The sequence below is a fragment of the Panthera leo genome, chromosome F3, assembly GCF_018350215.1.
Source record: "Panthera leo isolate Ple1 chromosome F3, P.leo_Ple1_pat1.1, whole genome shotgun sequence".
NCBI classification, from domain to species: domain Eukaryota; kingdom Metazoa; phylum Chordata; class Mammalia; order Carnivora; family Felidae; genus Panthera; species Panthera leo.
In genome coordinates this window covers 30,757,647-30,775,780 of record NC_056696.1, presented here as the reverse complement: position 1 = coordinate 30,775,780, position 18,134 = coordinate 30,757,647, and the positions used below count along the sequence as shown (strand labels likewise).

Below are 18,134 nucleotides of genomic sequence, written 5' to 3'. Positions count from 1 at the left end.
GTTTTAGAATTTAATCAGGCTTCCCAAGAGCTATCGAGGATTAGAAGATGTACTGTTAGTCCAACCAAATATAGGGCCAGTAATATGCTATCCTTCTAAAACCAGCGACGTTTTCTGGTTTCCTCTTCTGGTTTTCTTTGATAGATGTATTTGCACATGCTTGGCACATGCTACCGGGTAGCAGTGTCTTCTAACTAAGAATGCTGAAATACCCACATGGAATAATCTTAAAATTATCCAGGATAGATTAAAAAAAATTGTTTTTTATCCCTTAAAAATTCCCTCTAAAAGAGCACCTGGGTGGCTCAGTCGATTGAACCACTGACTCTTGATTTCGGCTCAGGTCATGATCTCATGGTTTGGGAGTTCGAGCTGGAGTTGGGCTCCATGCTGATAGTGTGGCGCCTGCTTGGAGCCTGATTTTTCTGCCCCTTCCCTGCTCACGCTCTGTCACCCAAAATAAATAAATAAACTTAAAAAAAATTCCCTCTAATTTTTATTTTATATATTTTGAAAATGTTTATTTATTTTGAGAGAAAGACAAGTGGGGGAGGGACAGAGAGAGGGAGAGAGAATCCCAAGCAGACTCCGTGCTAAGCATGGAGCCCCACTCTCGGCTCAGTCTCACAACTGTGAGATCATGACCTGAGCTGAAATCAAGAGTTGGACACTTAACAACGGAGCCACCCAGGCGCCCTCTAAGTTTTTATTTTTTAATAGCAGCATGGGAAAATCTGAGGGGACAGCAGCAGTTAATGGGGCCTCTCGTTCAGTAGATTCTCAAAAGCATGAACACCTGCAGAAAAGAAAGAACTAGAGATATATTGTGCTCTCCCTCCCCTACCTTTAAAAAAAAAAATAACCTATAACTCTGTTTCTCTATAGGTAGTAGATTTCACTGGTGAAATTTGGGAAAGGAGAGCTGAAATAGAACTTTACATTTAGAAATGTGTCAAGGGAAAGAAGAGTCTTGAAAAGGGGAGAAAGAAAATCCATAAGGAAATATAGTAGTGACGTTGGTTGCAAGAAAAGATGATTCAGCAATTTTAAATACTCTATCAGAGGACAGACTTAATTGAATGAGTGGCTTTGTTTATGAGATCTACAGGTTTTTGCTCTCATTAAGTGAAATTATCTGAAAAGATAACATTTATTTTCTGTAAAAATTATTTTAAGGGAATGTTTTAATGAAAGTTAAGCTTTTACTGAAGCGGTAGTCTATATATGATTGTCACTGAAGTAATATTTAATTGAGGAATTTTATGCAAAGTAACTTTCACGAATAAGAAATTTCTGCAGGGTTGGTTCAATAGAGCAATAGCTATTATGCAACTTTTTTTGTAATAGGAAAGAATTATTAGGGAAAGTAATTTTTTGCATGCATCTTTTGGGACTTTGTGTAGTCTAGTTACAAACATCAGTACTTGCTAATGTAATGGAAGTATGCTTTTGTTCACTTCTCCATTTGGAAGATTTCTAGAAATGTCCAAGGTTACAAGGAGTATGAAGAAAAAAAGGCAGTAGATGGTGACACTTTGTGATGCTTTGGTTTCCTTCATTTCTTGAGGGTTTATATTTGCTCTTAGGTATTTTGGTTCTGTAGCTTCAGTGTTGAGAATAAGGAGTATGTGAGTGAATAAATTAGGCATGATGAAGAGTCTCACCTTTGGGGCTCTAATTCTTACTCTGATAGACAATCTGCCAGTTTATAGACCATGTTATTATCATTATTGTGATTAAGTTGTTAACTTTTGCCCCTTAAGTTACTCTGCCTTTATTTAAAAATGGCCCTAACTAGAATAGAAATTTTATCTGCAGATTTAATTTAATTTAATTTAATTGTTTCTAAGAGCTACAGTCTTTCAAATAGCTCTTATATCTCGTTTATAAAGGCTTTGGGGATGGCATTTACCATATGCAAAGCCCATCACCCATTTCTTCCTTAAGCCGTTGGCAACATGGTGCCATTGTAATTTGATATGTTTTAAAAATATAAAAATAACATAGTTGTTTTTCCTATGATAGAATTATTTTCCCGTATCAAAACTAGAGACTACAGAGAAGCAAAAAATATGAAAATTGAAGTCACTTGTAAGCTCACTGTCCAGAGACTGTTTCCTTTTCGAGTGTTGTTTTGGCTGTCTTAGTTGTTAGCTCCTCTTGCTCTTTTACTGGGACTCTTGGTTCTTTGCTGTCAGCTTTTGTCCCATTCACTTTTGTTTTAAAATAAAATCTCTTCTTCCATCCAGGTGGACTGTGTCATGGCACAACTAAGCTTTTTTTTTTTTTTTTTTTAACTTTTTAAAAAAATATTTGTTTTTGAGAGAGACAGAGACAGAATGCAAGTGGGTTTGGGGACAGAGAGAGAGACACAGAATCTGAAGCAGGCTCCAGGCTCCGAGCTGTCAGCACAGAGCCCAACGCAGGGCTCGAACTTACAAGCTGTGAGATCATGACCTGAGCCAAAGTCGGATGCTTAACTGACTGAGCCACCCAGGTGCCCCACAGCTAAGCTCCTTAAACACTTACTTTGCACTTGGTTTCCTCTTCCTTACTTCTGGCTGGCCTCTCAGTGTTAGGGTTTGCCATTGTTTTGTTGTTAGATTCCTCACGTTACCGATGCTGAGAAACCTTTCCTGAGTGATTGCCACCTCTCTGCTGATGATTCCCAAATTAATACATCTTGCTTAGTTCTCACTCTTGAACTCCAAATCTGTGTCAAATATGCCTAAAATTGAACTTTGTTCTTATCTTAAAAGTTTCTTCTCCCTTTTTCTTCACTTTAGAGAGTAGGACCATGATTTATTCAGTTGCAAAAGCCCAAATTCTCGTAATTATATTTGACCTCTCACTCTCCTTTACAAACTTCATCCCCAGTCCCTTCTCTCTCTATTTTTGTTGGTCTAATTGCTACTTCCCTTCAGTATGCTTACCTAAGATAAGACCTTCTGTAGGTGCTCCTTCCATAACTCCCTTGGGCTTCCTTGTCTGCATCTATCACACTGTCTTGTGACATCATCACTGTGTTGGCTTATCCTGCCCAACTAGGCTGGGAAGTCTTTGAAGGCAGGTGCTGCGTTCTCATTTCTTCATCCTTTGTGCTTACAGAGAGCCTAGCACAGAATAGGGTCTTGAAAATAATTGTTTTGGTGACTATTTTCGTTGTTGAATAAATAAATAAAAGGAAGCATCCAGAGGAGACAGTTTAGATTAATTCATATTATAGTCTGACTAGTCTCCTAGGATTAATAACTATATTAAAAACAAGAAACTCATCATGGTAGAATTTTAGGCAGTATGATAAAGTTTAGTGAAGAATTTCTTATATGCAGAGAGTCATTTTTTGACAAGAGTCTCTTAAATCACACTTGATTACCTGCATGGCCTAAGATTTGCTTATTAGCGTTACACTCTATTGAGTTCGTTAGAAGTGAGGCAATTAGGTTTTTAAGAAGCAAAGACCCTAGTATACCAGTAATGAAATTTAAAACTCAGTTTTACCCTATTTTGTGGAGACTGAGGGGCTGAATCAGTGATATCAAAGTTGTGTCAAATCTGTTTTCTTTTTACTAATTTAATCTGAATAAGGTTAAATAGTAATTCAAGTTAATGGAAGTAAACTTTATGTGTTTTATAATCTGGATGACTTATTTTCTGTTTTGAAATATACTTGGTTTAATGGTATTGTTTTCAGGATTCATCGTGCCTTAAGAAATCTTTACTATTACTTTTAACTGGGATTTGTGAAATAAGATTTATGAAATGTAAACGTTCATGTTAATTACTTGCTACACAACCATTTCTTTTTCCATGTTAATTAGTTTATCCTTTTAGGCAAATGGTGTGTGGGTACTTGATGTTTAAAAATTGTCTAAATTAACTATTTTGTGTTTATAAACATGCTGTTTTTGAGACAGAATATGTATTTTGACATCTGGCTTGTTTCAGGCCAATAGTAATTGATTTTTGAAGAGGTTAAGTGACATTTTAGATAGTATAGACCTTCTTTGTACCAGGTTGAATATTTTTGCAGTATGAAGAAAACAGTACTTGTTTAAAATGAAATTTAAAAACCAAAGCAGAAAAGTTAGAGAAAGAATTGCTGTTTTGCATGGTGTGTGTGTGTGTGTGTATAATTTTGTTGTAGAGATAGAGAGCGTGTGTGCGAGTGGGGGAGAGGGGCAGAGGGAGAGAGAGAGAATCTTAAGTAGGCTCCATGCTTAGTGCAGAGCCCCACACAGGGCTCAATCCCACCACCCTGGGATCATGACCTGAGCTGAAATCAAGAATCGGACACACCCGACTAAGCCACCCAAGTGCCCCAGCTACTTTATATTTTTAATGAACTATTATTATTTAATTTCAGACAGTTAACCATGTTGGTTCAAACATATATTTGTTTGCCTTTGCATGACAGTTTGAGCTCTTTAATGGAAAAAGATTATTTGTTCAGATATCTGAACCTATGTAGTTTCACTGTGAGGTACACATTTAATTTTCCTTTCTCTTTAGATAATCGTATGGAAGAGATACAGTGACTTTAAGAAACTACACAAAGAACTATGGCAAATTCACAAAAACTTATTCCGACATTCAGAATTGTTTCCTCCATTTGCTAAAGGGATAGTGTTTGGTAAGTGACGATTTTGAAATTGTGACTTTAAAAAGTGATGATTGGCTAATCATGTGTATGTGCTGAACCCTGAAATGCTGTACTGTGAAGTCAAAAGCCCTTTATAAAGATCATTCACATCATGCAGCATGCACTTGAAGTTATTTTTTCACGTTCGTGGCATAGGTTGATTACTCAGAATGCATTTATTCTTCCCTTTTGTGAAACTACACCATACCAACAACTCCAACTCAGGCCCGTCAAGCAAATAAAAAATAAAAACATGTGGGAACACAACAAGAGATGATATTGAATTACAGTTCTGAAATTTGGGGATTTTGAAAAGTTTTTACTTTGTATATTTTTTCTGATACCTTCCTTATAATGTGAATGGTTGCGGTTTGAGGCACCCAACCAGGCCAGATGCGGACATTTTGGGATGGGCTCTGGGTATACTGATTGAGTAACACCTGTTAGGTTCGTGGCTTTGCAAGATGTTAACACAAAACTGAGGCACAGAGAGTCTCAGTCCTCTGTTCCTGCTTGCCCTGCTGCCGGTGGTGTGTGTGTGATAGATACTTCAATGGCGCTCATGCTCTAGCAGATTCTGTTGCCAGTTCCTGCCTGCGGCTCCCTGCCTTCTGCTCTTGACATGCTGACACCACAGCAGAGAGTTTCCTGCTTATCAGTCCCAGCCTGCAGGTTCTTGTCCATCAACTTTGGCCTTCCTGCCGTAGGACAGCTCTAGCTGGGGTAACCCAGCTAATTTTCTCATTCAGTGTGTCGCAGCCACACTATCTCCAGTGAGATGTGAACTCCAACTTGAGAAGGAGATGCCCCTTCCAACTCTTGCCTCTGGCTCTCTCCCTGAACTCTAGGGTATTCCTTAGAGTTCTCTGTTTGTCCCTTTTAGTAGTTAATCCTGTGCAAATAGTTAATAATTCTTTGTAAGACTTTCTCTGTTCAAATTGCTGTGTGGACTCCATTTTCGGGGTGCACCCTGGCTGCTGCAGAGGCCATTATTTGGGTAGTAGATATATACTCATTGCAAATCGCTTTTGTGTTCTTTCAGCAGATGGAGTCAGGAAACATGCATTTATGCACATTGCATACATTGTACATACTTGACTCATATGCACGTCTGCATACATATGTGTATAAGCGATGTATACATTTATATACACTACATGTACATATTTTACAATTGTTTGTAATAGCTTTTCCCAACACATTTTTGTATGTTTGCTTCTATTCCTGCCCCCTCCATCCCCTAAGATTTTGGATTTCTGGTCTTGGTTAGAAATGTCTCCCAATTCCTCCATTTGCTCGTGAGATGATTTTTAGAGCTTAAAAAAATTAAAAAATTTTTTTTTAATGTTTATTTATTTTTGAGAGAGGGAGACACAGAATCTGAAGCAGGCTCCAGGCTCTGAGCTGTCGGCACAGAGCCTAATACAGGGCTCAAACCCGCGAACTGCAAGATCGTGACGTGAGCTGAAGTTGGACGCTTAACCAACTGAGCCACCCAGCCGCCCCTAAAAAAATTCTTTTTAATATCCATGTGGAATTTATATTTGAATGGGATGTCAGATAATACTTCATTTTTATGTTTCTTTCAGATGGATAGACATCTAAGGTATTTATTAAATAATAGGTATTTTTCCCAATGAAATGGATGCCATCTTCATTACACATTGACTTTTCACATGCATTGCCACTAATTAAAAGTTTTTTCTTTTGTGGCATTTGCTTATTTTTATAGTAATACCTATTTCTGTACCACGTTGATTTTTGTGCAGTGGCTTTGTAGAGTATATTCTGATACCAGCTGTATTTCTCATTGACATTGGGGAAATTGCTGCCTTTCAAGATAGGCCTGGAATTCCTAGGGTTTTTATATCGGTAATTCTAAGAAGCCATGCCAGTTATCTGTTTATTTCCTCTTAGCTTCAAGTTCCTTCTTTCATTTTCTGTTCTACATGAATGGATTGGACTCTTTCAGAATTTTTCCTTTATAGAGTATGCTGTTCACAGTCGAGGATGCTGGAAGGGGCACTGAAGGAGGGTAAAGGGGCTTCTCTTCCATCTTCCAGTGTGCTATGAATTTTGTTTTTCTTTTTGCTCCCCCTGCACTGTTGCCAGAGGCATTTTGCCTCAGCTGTACACCTAAAGCACAGTCTGCTGATAAGCTTGCATCCCCAGCCAGTTTGGTGGCCACTTAGTTGAGTACACCAAGGCACCCCAGGTCTATTGGAGAGTGGGCATCTGACTCTCTGACTTCCCGAAGGTTGTTTCCTGCAGGCACTGTGAACCCCAGACCTTGTTGCTTTGCAGGTGAGCAGGCTCCTGATTCCCCCCTCTCCTGCATGCCTATCTGCCGGCCTTGGCCTGCCTTTACCCCGGAAACTTGTTTCCCACGACCTTTCCAACACAGACATTGTGTACTCCAGGCCTTGTGTACTTTGCTTGTAAGTGGGCTCCCGGCATTGTGACTCTTGTGTTGCTCGTCTCCTAGTCTTGTCCCATGTGAACTCTGGAAGTGTCTTTCTTGCTTTCCTGGCACTGTGGCCCACCTCTGGCCCAAGAAATCCAGCTAACTTTAACTTCTCTCCCATTCGGTGACTACAACCACATCTTCTCCAGGAGGATCCCAATCCCAACTTTGGGGAGGGGTTCCCCTTCTAGGTTGTTCCTTCCTTGGATACTTTCCTTTTCCCTGGGGTAGTCTTCAGAGTTTTAATAAGTTAAACTGTTGTCTAATAGTCTTTATATTAAGCTTTCCTTGTTCAAATTACTATGTGGATTTGGTCTCTACACTGACCCTACTGATGCTCTCTTTGATTTAGGAAGAAGTCTGAATGATTTGAAATTATCCAGTTTCCATCGGCTTGTAGTTTACATGGAATAGTGATTTTTTCAGGTTGATTGCAGGACCACAGTATTCACTGAGCTTTATTTACACTTGCTTCTGCAGGATATTTTGCATGTTTCACAACTCCTTGAGATCTGGGGACAAGATACAGAGACACATAATGGTATAGTAACATCAGTGGCGTTTATGCCATTATTCCAGAATGGAGTGGCCATCAACAGCTTTTTTGCTACAATTCTTTAATGTTAACAAATACTTAATATTAACAATTCATGATAGGGGCGCCTGGGTGGCTCAGTCGGTTAAGCATCTGACTTCGGGTCAGGTCATGAGCTCACGGTTTGTGAGTTTGAGCCCTGTGTTGGGCTCTGTGCTGACAGCTCGGAGCCTGGAGCCTGCTTCGGATTCTGTCTCCCTCTCTCTCTGCTCCTCCCCACTCAGATTCTCTCTTGCTTGCTCTCTGTCAAAAATTAATAAACATTAAAAAAAATTTCATGATCTATAATGATATCTTGAAATATAACTAATGTAAAGAGGTATCTGAGGTTCATAATCACAAAGGAAAGCATTTGTATTTTCTTAGGTGAAAAGCAATTGAGGGATGTGGTCAGTAGCAATAGGACCATTAGTTTTGATGACTAACTAACATTGTTTTGTTCCCCTAGGAAGCACTGGGGGATCCATAAACTCTTGTTAATCTTTGCTTGCTTTTGGGTCTTTGAGCCCCAACATTCCATGGTGTTCACATTTTTGGTGCCTTCTGTTCATCGTTATTACCCAGTATCTATGGTTTCTTACTTGTTTTCCTGACAGTTTTCGGATTAAAAGTATAGTTGTGTTTTGCCATTGAGCTGCTACCTCTTTGGACCATGATTTTGCTGCTATTAAGAGTCTTCTTTGATTAATATCAACCCAACCATAATTATGTGGAAATTTTAAAAGCACACTTAATTCAAGAAACATTTTAAAAATAGGCACTGTGGGTATGATGACTCAGCTTCTGTCTTCAAACTTAGTCTTCTGTAGCTAAGTGAGCATTATGATCTAGAAGTTCTGAAAGAGAGGTTCTTTAGTATGTGGCATCCTTACCATCAAGTTTTGAAGTTTCGTGGTAGTCTACTTTTTTTAAAGATTTTCTAAAATTGAAGTACAATTGACATAGTATGACATGAATTTCAGGTGTACAACATAGTGATTAAACATTTACATACATTATGAACTCCAGGCAATGATAGTACCATCTGTCATCATGCAAAATTATTATGATATTATTGACTGTATTCCCTATGTTATACTTTACATCTCTGTGACTTATTTATTTTATAACTGGAAGTTTATACCTCTTAATCCCCTTCACCAAATATATTTTGCCTCTCTCTAAACTCCTTCCCCTCTGGCAACCACAGTTTTGTTCTCTGTATTTATGAATCTGTTTCTGTTTTGTTTGCTCATCTGTTTTTTAGATTCCATATGTAAGTGAAATTGTACTGTAAATGTCTTTCTCTGACTTATTTCACTTAGCATACTACCCTCTAGGTTCATCTGTATTGTCATAACTGGCAAGATTTCGTTCTTTTTTATGGCTGAGTAATATACCATTGTGTGTGTGTGTGTGTTTATGTATACCACATCTTTTTTTTTTTTTATATAGTTTATTTATTTATTTTGAGAAACAGAGCACAGGAGGGCAGAGAGAGAGAGAGAGAAAGAGAGAGAGAGAGAATCCACACTGCCAGTGCAGAGCCAGAAGTGAGGCTTGAGCTTACGAACCACAAGATCATGACCTGAGCTGAAATCAAGAGTTGGACACGTAACTGATGGAGCCACCAGGCGCCCCAATACTTTATTATTTCCTTTGTTGATAGACACTTAGATTGCTTCCAGATCTTGGCTGTTATAAGTAATATTGAAATAAACATGGGGTGCATATTTCGTTTTGAATTAGTGGTTTCATTTTCTTCCGATAAATACCTAGAATTGGAATTGCTGGATCTTATGGTAGTTCTATTTTTAATGTTTTAAAGAACCTCCACACTGTTTTCCACAGTGGCCGCACCAGTTTACATTTTCACCAAAAGTTGTAAGAGGATTCCCTTTTCTCCACATCTTTTCCAATACCTGTTGTTTCTTGTCTTTTTCATCACAGCCCTGACAGGTGTGAAGTAGATATCTCATTGTGGTTTTGATGTGCATTCCCCTGATGATGACTGATAAGCATCTTTTCATGTGTCTGTTGACTGTCTGTGTGTCTTCCTTGGAAATATGTCTACTTAGACCCTCTACCCATTTTTTTAACTGTATCATTTATTTTTTTTTGTGTTGAATTGTATGAATTCTTTATCTATTTGGGATATTAACCCAAGTGACACCCTACTTTAATTATGACGATGCAAATAATTAAAAAAATTCCCCAATCTGAGGAGTTTTAAGAATCATGCTTCTGAACTCACACCAAAAGGTGTTCTTGGTATATTCTAAAAAATAAGAAACCTCCCTCATACTTAGCTGTCTTTTCCTTCCTCTTTCTCTCTGTTTCCCAGACACAACTGTGTGATTAGAAGCTGCTTTATTCTCACTTATGTCGGGACCAAGCCTGACACATAATTGCCTAAAAAATAAGTTGAACAAAAAGAATGAGTTAGGATTTAAGAGACGAAGTAGTTATATGCAGTGAGATCATTGAAAGTCAATCTCAAGGCAAAAATTAAAAAGTTAGGTTATACTTAGTATGGGGATATAAATGCACAACAGGAAGAGTATAAATTTGCACAGTTTTTGGAAGTCAGTTTAAAATACATCTTTTTCGGGGCGCCTGGGTGGCTCATAAGCGTCCGACTTCGGCTCAGGTCATGATCTCACGGCTCGTGAGTTCGAGCCCCACGTCGGGCTCTGTGCTGACAGCTCAGAGCCTGGAGCCTGTTTCAGATTCTGTGTCTCCCTCTCTCTCTCTCTGACCCTCCCCCATTCATGCTCTGTCTCTCTCTGTCTCAAAAGTAAATAAACATTAAAAAAAAATTTTTTTACAAAAAAAAAATACATCTTTTTCTAACAAGGCTGTTTTTAGTAAATTTTACTACATATCTGTTCTCACCTCTGCATAAGAGATATTTATTAATGAAAAAAGATATTTATCAATGATTGTTAGATGTTTTAGTCTCAGAAGTCTCCTTAGCAATCTTAAAAATTATTGAACATCTCAAAATACTGTTTATGTAGTTGGACCTGTTAATATTTACTAGAGATTTAAAAATATTATTGTATAAAATGAAAAATAGAGTACATTACATGTTAATATTTTTTTAATTTAAATTAAAAAAAAATTTTTAACCTCTATACCCAACGTGGGGCTCAAACTCATGACCCTGAAATCAGGAGTTGCTGCTCTACCAAGTGAGCCAGCCAGGCCTCCTCTGCATATTAATATTTTTATGAAAAATAGCTTTTCCAAAGGAAAAAAATTGTAAGAATGGCATTAACTTACATTTGTGAGTTAGTGCTTGGATCAAGAAAAGACAGCTAGATTTTCATATTTGCTTCTGGATCCACTTGGTGGTGACACATTGCTTTAATTGAAGTATATGGAGAAAATTCAGGGTCATGCAGATGATGTAGTTGAAAAAGGGAGGAGTATTTTAATAGCTTTTCAGATAATTGAAGATACACCCAAACTTAGTAAGTGGTAATTTCTTAAAAGTTTAGTTGCATTATGGAATCTGAAATCCTATCAACAAACCTTTGGTACTTTGTTATATTAGAATTCATTATTTTGGACTTTGTTGTATTAAAATTCATTAATCTGTCTTAAATTTGAATGCATCTTTTACCTGTGCATGAGCTTGTAATATCATGCGTTGGTCACATGAAAAATATCGGTTCCCTTAGTTATGCAGATGTTGCATATGTTGACCCATTTAATTGTATAATATCCCCAAATGGTTAATAGTACCACAGATCTTTAAAGGAAATATTTTAAGTATTAGAAAGCTGTCAAGCTTGCAGCGACTTAATGCCTTGAATTCCATCACTGACAACAATGCTATTGGTAGTTTTCCTTGAGGATTGGGCCCACTTTATTTATGTGGGTTTTTTTCTAATTTTTATTTTTTCTTAATGTTTATTTATTTTTGAGAGAGACAGAGACAGAATGCAAGTGGGTTAGGGGCAGAGAGAGAGGGAGACGTAGAATCCGAAGCAGGCTCCAGGGACTGAGCTGTCAGCCCAGAGCCCGAGGCAGGGCTCGAACTCACGGACCGCGAGATCGTGACCTGAGCCGAAGCCGGATGCTCATCCGACTGAGCCACCCAGGCATCCTGTTTATGTGGGTTTTGTCTTGTTTTGTTTTGTTTTGAGGAAGTTTCTGCCAGATATCCAAATCTCAATGGTTGTAGTTTTTTTTTTTTTTCTAGAAATGATCTCAAGAGTTGAAATTTAGTAAAGTTAATAATTTTTATTGCTTCATCAAGGTCATTCTTAAGTGAAACTGGCATTTAAAAATTTTTTTAGTCTGAGTGAGTAGCAGTCAGGAGTATGGTGATTACTAGTAAGCATAGCTTGGTGCCGTTGTCTTGATTCATGCTCCGAGGTTTGTGGTTTTACTGCCATTGCTTTTAGTTGATCTGTGCAGATGTCGGTGTGGTGAAAAATGCAACTGTTGTCTTTTTTTTTATTTTTATTTTTTTTTTTAATTTTTTATTTTTATTTTTTTTAACATTTATTCATTTTTGAGACAGAGCATGAAAGGGGGAAGGTCAGAGGGAGAGGGAGACACAGAATCCAAAACAGGCTCCAGGCTCTGAGCTGTCAGCACAGAGCCCGACGCGGGGCTCGAACTCACAGACCGCGAGATCATGACCTGAGCCGAAGTCGGACGTCCAACCGACTGAGCCACCCAGGCGCCCCAAGTGTTGTCTTAATAGTATTATGAAAATGGTTCTGACCTTGTCGATCCCTTGCAAGGCCTTTAGGGAACCCCAGCAGTCTGCAGATCACATTTTGAGAATGTACACACACACAATTGTGTGCACACATAGGTACATGCATATGGGTGTTCTTTGCAGCATTTTCATAGAAGAAAACTGCACATAAGCTGAATTTTCTCATTATGTGATTGTACAGATATGCCATAATGTTTAGCCAATTAATGGACTTATTTAGCTATTTGAAATATACTGGTGTGGAAAGATGTCCAAGCTATATTTTTTTAGACACAGACAACAAATGTTGCACAGCAATACATTTGGTGAGATCCCATCTGTGTTTGAATAGACATACATAATTGTGTGAAGACATAATCTGCACACATTTGTGTAATGTATGGACCCCCTCAGGGTGTGGGAGGAGGGAAATTTTATTTTATACCTTCTGTACTGTGGAATTTAACTGCATCCGTATATCTTTAATATTGGGAGGTACACAGCCCAGCTTCTTAAACAAACGCTTGTCACTGAGTAAAAGGTAGTGGTTTCTAAACGGGTCGAGATTTGTGGCTGCTGTTGCTGTTGCTAATGGATTATCTTCAACTTTTCTCCACATCCTTATGTATTGTAGAATGAAAGTTTCTTATTAATCTTAATAAGTAAGCAATTTATCTCTCTTAGTAAATGGTACAGTCCATTTGTAATACTTGATAACTGCAGTGAACCCTGCAGGCAGCAGCTGTGGTTGGGGTGGGGGTGGATTGTTGGTTAATCGTCTATATTTTTAACTCCTCTCACATTTTTACTATGTAAACTTCAGTAGCAAAAGAGAATCCTGTTGCAATTTACACAACCATCAAAAATGTAGTGACTATTCTCGTGGTATAGTGAAAAAAAGAACATGCCTTTTGGAATCAGATGGCTTTAGGCCCAGATCTTCTAACCATTATTTACTAGCAGTGTGGCTGTATACAAATTAACATCTGAGTCTATTTTCTTATTGTTAAGATCGGGATAATACCTTTGTGTTCTGTGGATTATCTGCCACGTGTCTAGCTCAGTGCTCGACACATACCTGCTATTGTTAGCTATCCTCTGTTGCTCAGTTTACCTCTAATGTACCTCTGGTGCTCAGTTTACCTCTAATGCTCTCTTGTGTCTCTGACTTTAGTGTTGTACTGCTCTGCTGTGAACTTTCTTGTTAGCCTCTCAGACCATAAGATGTCTCCTTACTTAGGAAGTTTTCCATTTCCTTTAGGCTTAGTTGTTTTCCCCTTCCAGTTGTACATCTCACCGGTAGGTATATCACTGGACTTATTTTTTTCAATTGTTTTTAATTTGCAGAATTTTTAAGATTACAGAAAAACCTGCAGAAGAATAGTGTGGTAAATACTTTTATACCTTCAGCCCTAGTCCATTGATTGTTAACAATTTGCCACATTTTTGATAACTCTCTATGTATCTCTTGTTTTCTTTCTGAACCATTCGAGGATAAGTTGCAGATATTTCACCGCTGCGTTTCATGTATCTATCCCCTATAACCATAATCCCATATCACACTCAAGAAATTTAACACTGATACAATGGTATTATCACATATGCAGTCCATATTCATATTTCCTCAGTTGTTCTAAAAATGTCCTTTTTAGGTTTGTTTTTGGATCTAGGATCATGCCTCTAGGATAATCTAGAGTATTCCTGTACATTTTTTTGTCTTTCATGACAATGACATTTTTAAAGTGTGTAAGACATTTGTTTTGTAGGTTTCAAAGTCTCCACCTGTCTGATTGCTTTCTCAGGACTAGATCATTGTTTTGTATGTTTTGTTAGATCTGTTATCACACTTTGATTTCCTATGAGAAAGAGAAAAGCAGTTCCTGACAGCTAAGAGAGAGAATTGGCCTGGTGCTACCTATTCATTTGACCTTGGTGTTTCCTAGAGTTGGTCTGGCATTCACATCTAGGCTGTGGTGTTCTCCTGTTGAACATAAGCAGTTTTACAGAAACATTAGACAGGGCCACTCTGTGTCCTTGGATCAAGACAAAAGCAAGACCATAGACAAGATCATGTCTGAACACAGACAAAAACATCAACATTGGTAAAGTCACAAAAATGATCAAGCATATCTTCATCCTTGCTACCGTGACTATTGCTTCTTTATAAATTATAACCTTAGCTTCTCTTCATTCTTCTTGCCTCATAGTAAGATTTATTAAAATTAGGATTATAGAATTAGATAGAATTCATAGAACCATAGAGTTATCTCTACTTTCCAACAGAATCAGCACCAAAGCCCCTACTTCTTTAAACCTTTCCCAAAAGTACCTAACACAAGCCCGTATCCTGTAAATCCATTCTAACACCCTCTTCATGAAATCCTCCAGGGTTCCCAGTGGCATGCATTTTCCCTCGTTACAAGGAGTAATTAATCCAGCTCATTCATTTACAGGTATATTCTTGGTGCTGTTGACTAGAGAGAATTCACACCCAAGAACCTTGGCCTCTCGGGGTGCCTGGGTAGCTCAGTCGGTTGAGTGTTGGACTCTGATTTTGGCTCCGGTCATAATTCCAGGGTCATGGGATGGAGCCTCGTGTTGGGCTCCGCACTGAGCATAGAGCCTGCTTGAGATATTCTCTCTCTCCCTCCCTCTCTCTCTCTCCCTCCCTCCCTCTCACTCTCTCCCTCTCTCCCCCTCTCCCCCTCTCCCCCTCTCCCCATCCCCTCTCCCTCCCTCCCCCCTCCCCACTTTCCTTCCTCTCCCCTCTCCCCCACTAGCATATGTGCTCTTTCTTTCAAAAAAATAATTAAAAATAATATTAAAAAAAAAAAAGAATCTTGACCTCTCTTTGTTTTTACCCTGAATGAATTTTTGATTCAGTTAAGAATCAGCATCAAGCTTTTCTAGCTAGTTTCTTACTGGTCAAGGACAGCTTTTTGTTCCATATAACCAGTTTTTGATTGTTGACATTTGCATTTTTAAAAAGTTGCAAGCTCTGATATCCAGATGTTGTTCTACATAGAAAAAAAAAGAATATTCCAAAGATAGCTTATAAATCAAAGAGAGACACCCTTATTTCCAGTGATTTACCAGCTTAAATAGAATGTTTGAATCTAATTTTTCCTCCCACAGCTTTTAATAAAGAAAACATTGTTGGGTAATTGGGAGTGGGGGACTGGCTTATATATAATGTATACGTACACACGAATAATATAGTATATAATATTGCACAGGGGCGCCTGGGTGGCTCAGTTGGTTAAGCGTCCGCCTTTGGCTCAGGTCATGATCTTGTGGTCCGTGAGTTCGAGCCCTGCATCAGGCTCTGTGCTGACAGCTCAGAGCCTGGAGCCTGTTTCAGATTCTGTGTCTCCCTCTCTCTCTGACCCTCCCCCGTTCATGCTGTCTCTCCCTGTCTCAAAAATAAATAAATGTTAAAAAAAATTAAAAAAAAATATAATATTGCACAGGAAACCTTCTTATGAAAAGTATGTTTTGCATTTTCTATTGCAAATTACTTATAATTTTTCTACTCTGTTCACAGGAAAATAAACATTGACCCTGTGAATGGAAATAAAAAGTGGTGATAAAGAAGTACCTGTTTATGATTTCTCATTGTTGCTGCTTTCAAGTGCAGTTTAGATGATATTAAAGGACCAACAACTAGAGAATAGCCACTAGGGTGTTGGCTGCCATTAGGATGCCTGTTGGATCTTGCTACTTTTTTTTTTTTTTTAACGTTTTTTTTTTAATTTATTTTTGAGACAGAGAGAGACAGAGCATGAATGGGGAGGGTCAGAGAGAGGAGACACAGAATCCGAAACAGGCTCTAGGCTCTGAGCCATCAGCACAGAGCCTGACGCGGGGGTTGAACTCACGAACTGCGAGATCATGACCTGAACCAAACGGACGCTTAACTGACTGAGCCACCCGGGCGCCCCAAAAATTTTAAAATTAGGTGGCTTTGTTAAATACATTAAGGCCAGTAGTTATTCGATTAAAATTCATCTGCTTCTTTTTTGTTTATGTTACAAATAGTATTTTTTGTTACTGTTATTCTGAAATATCTTAAGAACAAAGAAGTGAGCATGTTCTTTCATCGTATTTGTTCTGATGGTAGGATTCAGTGTAATTGAACCTTGTAATACATAAGCCTTTATTTTTGGTTGTGTTCCATTCTGAAAAATATTTTAATTCATTTCTGCTTGTCCAAGTTTAGTGGAATGGAAATGCATAGATCAATAGAAGTACAACAAAGATGTGCTTTAATCTTTTTGGAAGTTGATACACTCATTGCTTGTATTTTAGTCTAGCTTAATAGGGAGGTTGATTACTCTTAGGATTGAAGCTCCCAAATTCATATGTATTTGTTTTAGCTACTAAATAATTTTTTTAGGATGTCATTAAAAAGTAGTGAGTTTTCTATTAAAATTTCTCAACAAGTACATAGTGCATTTAAAGATAATATCAGGTAGTCTTGTGGATTAAAATATAGTATGATTTTTTTGTACATTTCCTGGATTTTTCTATAGATGTTCACAAAATTATTAATGCTCATAGGCACTGGAATTAACTTTTTTGTTTAAAGCTTAAACATATTGGACTTTAGTCATAAGTACCATTGTATTCTTAGTTTCTTATTTAGACAAGAAGGAATAATGGATATTTAACTGTTATTTTAACCTGTTTGGCCAGTAGATTTTTCCCAAGACTGAATAACCTAGATTTTTTTCAGGCCAGAAAATTTGTTTTACGGGTAGGGGCTCTTGGAAGTTTGTTTCCAGATAATATTATTGATAGATAAGCTAGCACATCATTTTAGATTTTTATTGGGAGAATTGAGTTTAATTGAATTGTTGCATATGACATGCGAACTAATAGAAACATAGATTTAGCATAACGTATATTAGGTTTGGTTTCTTATGACAAAACTTAAAACCAGATAGAGGTCAATTTCTTTCTCATGGTATGAGATCCAAAGGTAGCTTTAGGCAGGGCAGCTCTACAGTAATCAGGAATCCAAGTTCCTGCCTTGTTGCTCTGTCATTTTTAACCTCCCATGTCATAGTTCTTCCTAGAAAGGGACAAGGAAAAAGAAGAAAAGGCTATCTCTTTTTTTTTTTTTTTTAAATTTATTTTTGGGACAGAGAGACAGAGCATGAATGGGGGAGGGGCAGAGAGAGAGGGAGACACAGAATCGGAAACAGGCTCCAGGCTCCAGGCTCCGAGCCATCAGCCCAGAGCCTGACGCGGGGCTCGAACTCACGGACCGCGAGATCGTGACCTGGCTGAAGTCGGACGCTTAACCGACTGCGCCACCCAGGCGCCCCAGAAAAGGCTCTCTCTTAAAGAGATTTTCAGGACGCCACAATATAACTTTTTTGTCTGTTATTGGCTAGAACTCAGTCCATGTCCACATATAACCGTTGCAAGGCAAGCTGGCAGTGTAGTGGTTTCTTGAGGGGGTGGGGGTTGCCGTGTCCGCTGTTAGAAATTGGGGATTATTTTACTAAGGAAGAAGGTACGAACAGATACTGGGCTGGCAACTGGCAGCCTGTTGTATAGTATAAATAAAGCAGTGTTTTGAATGTTAGAGATCCTCTAATTGACTGCCGCTTGCCTGTTAACCTTTACTGGGCTCTGGGCTCTTTGATGATGCTGATAAAAGTTAGAGACTCGTTCCCTAGGAAGATGTAGCTGTGGACACATGCGTGGAATTTTGTAGGATTGCTGTCTT

The 18,134-nt window shown here is 38.3% G+C and overlaps 1 protein-coding gene across 12 annotated transcripts in view; it reads left to right on the top strand.

Annotated features, from left to right (window-relative positions):
* Nucleotides 1-18,134, top strand: part of RPS6KC1 (ribosomal protein S6 kinase C1) — a 316,680-nt gene that overhangs the window by 14,815 nt on the left and 283,731 nt on the right. For all 12 annotated transcript variants that reach the window (XM_042925687.1, XM_042925694.1, XM_042925693.1 and 9 more), the window contains exon 3: nucleotides 4,513-4,633. In XM_042925687.1, coding sequence (XP_042781621.1) covers nucleotides 4,513-4,633 — 121 coding nt within the window. The remainder of the gene's footprint in view (nucleotides 1-4,512; nucleotides 4,634-18,134) is intronic.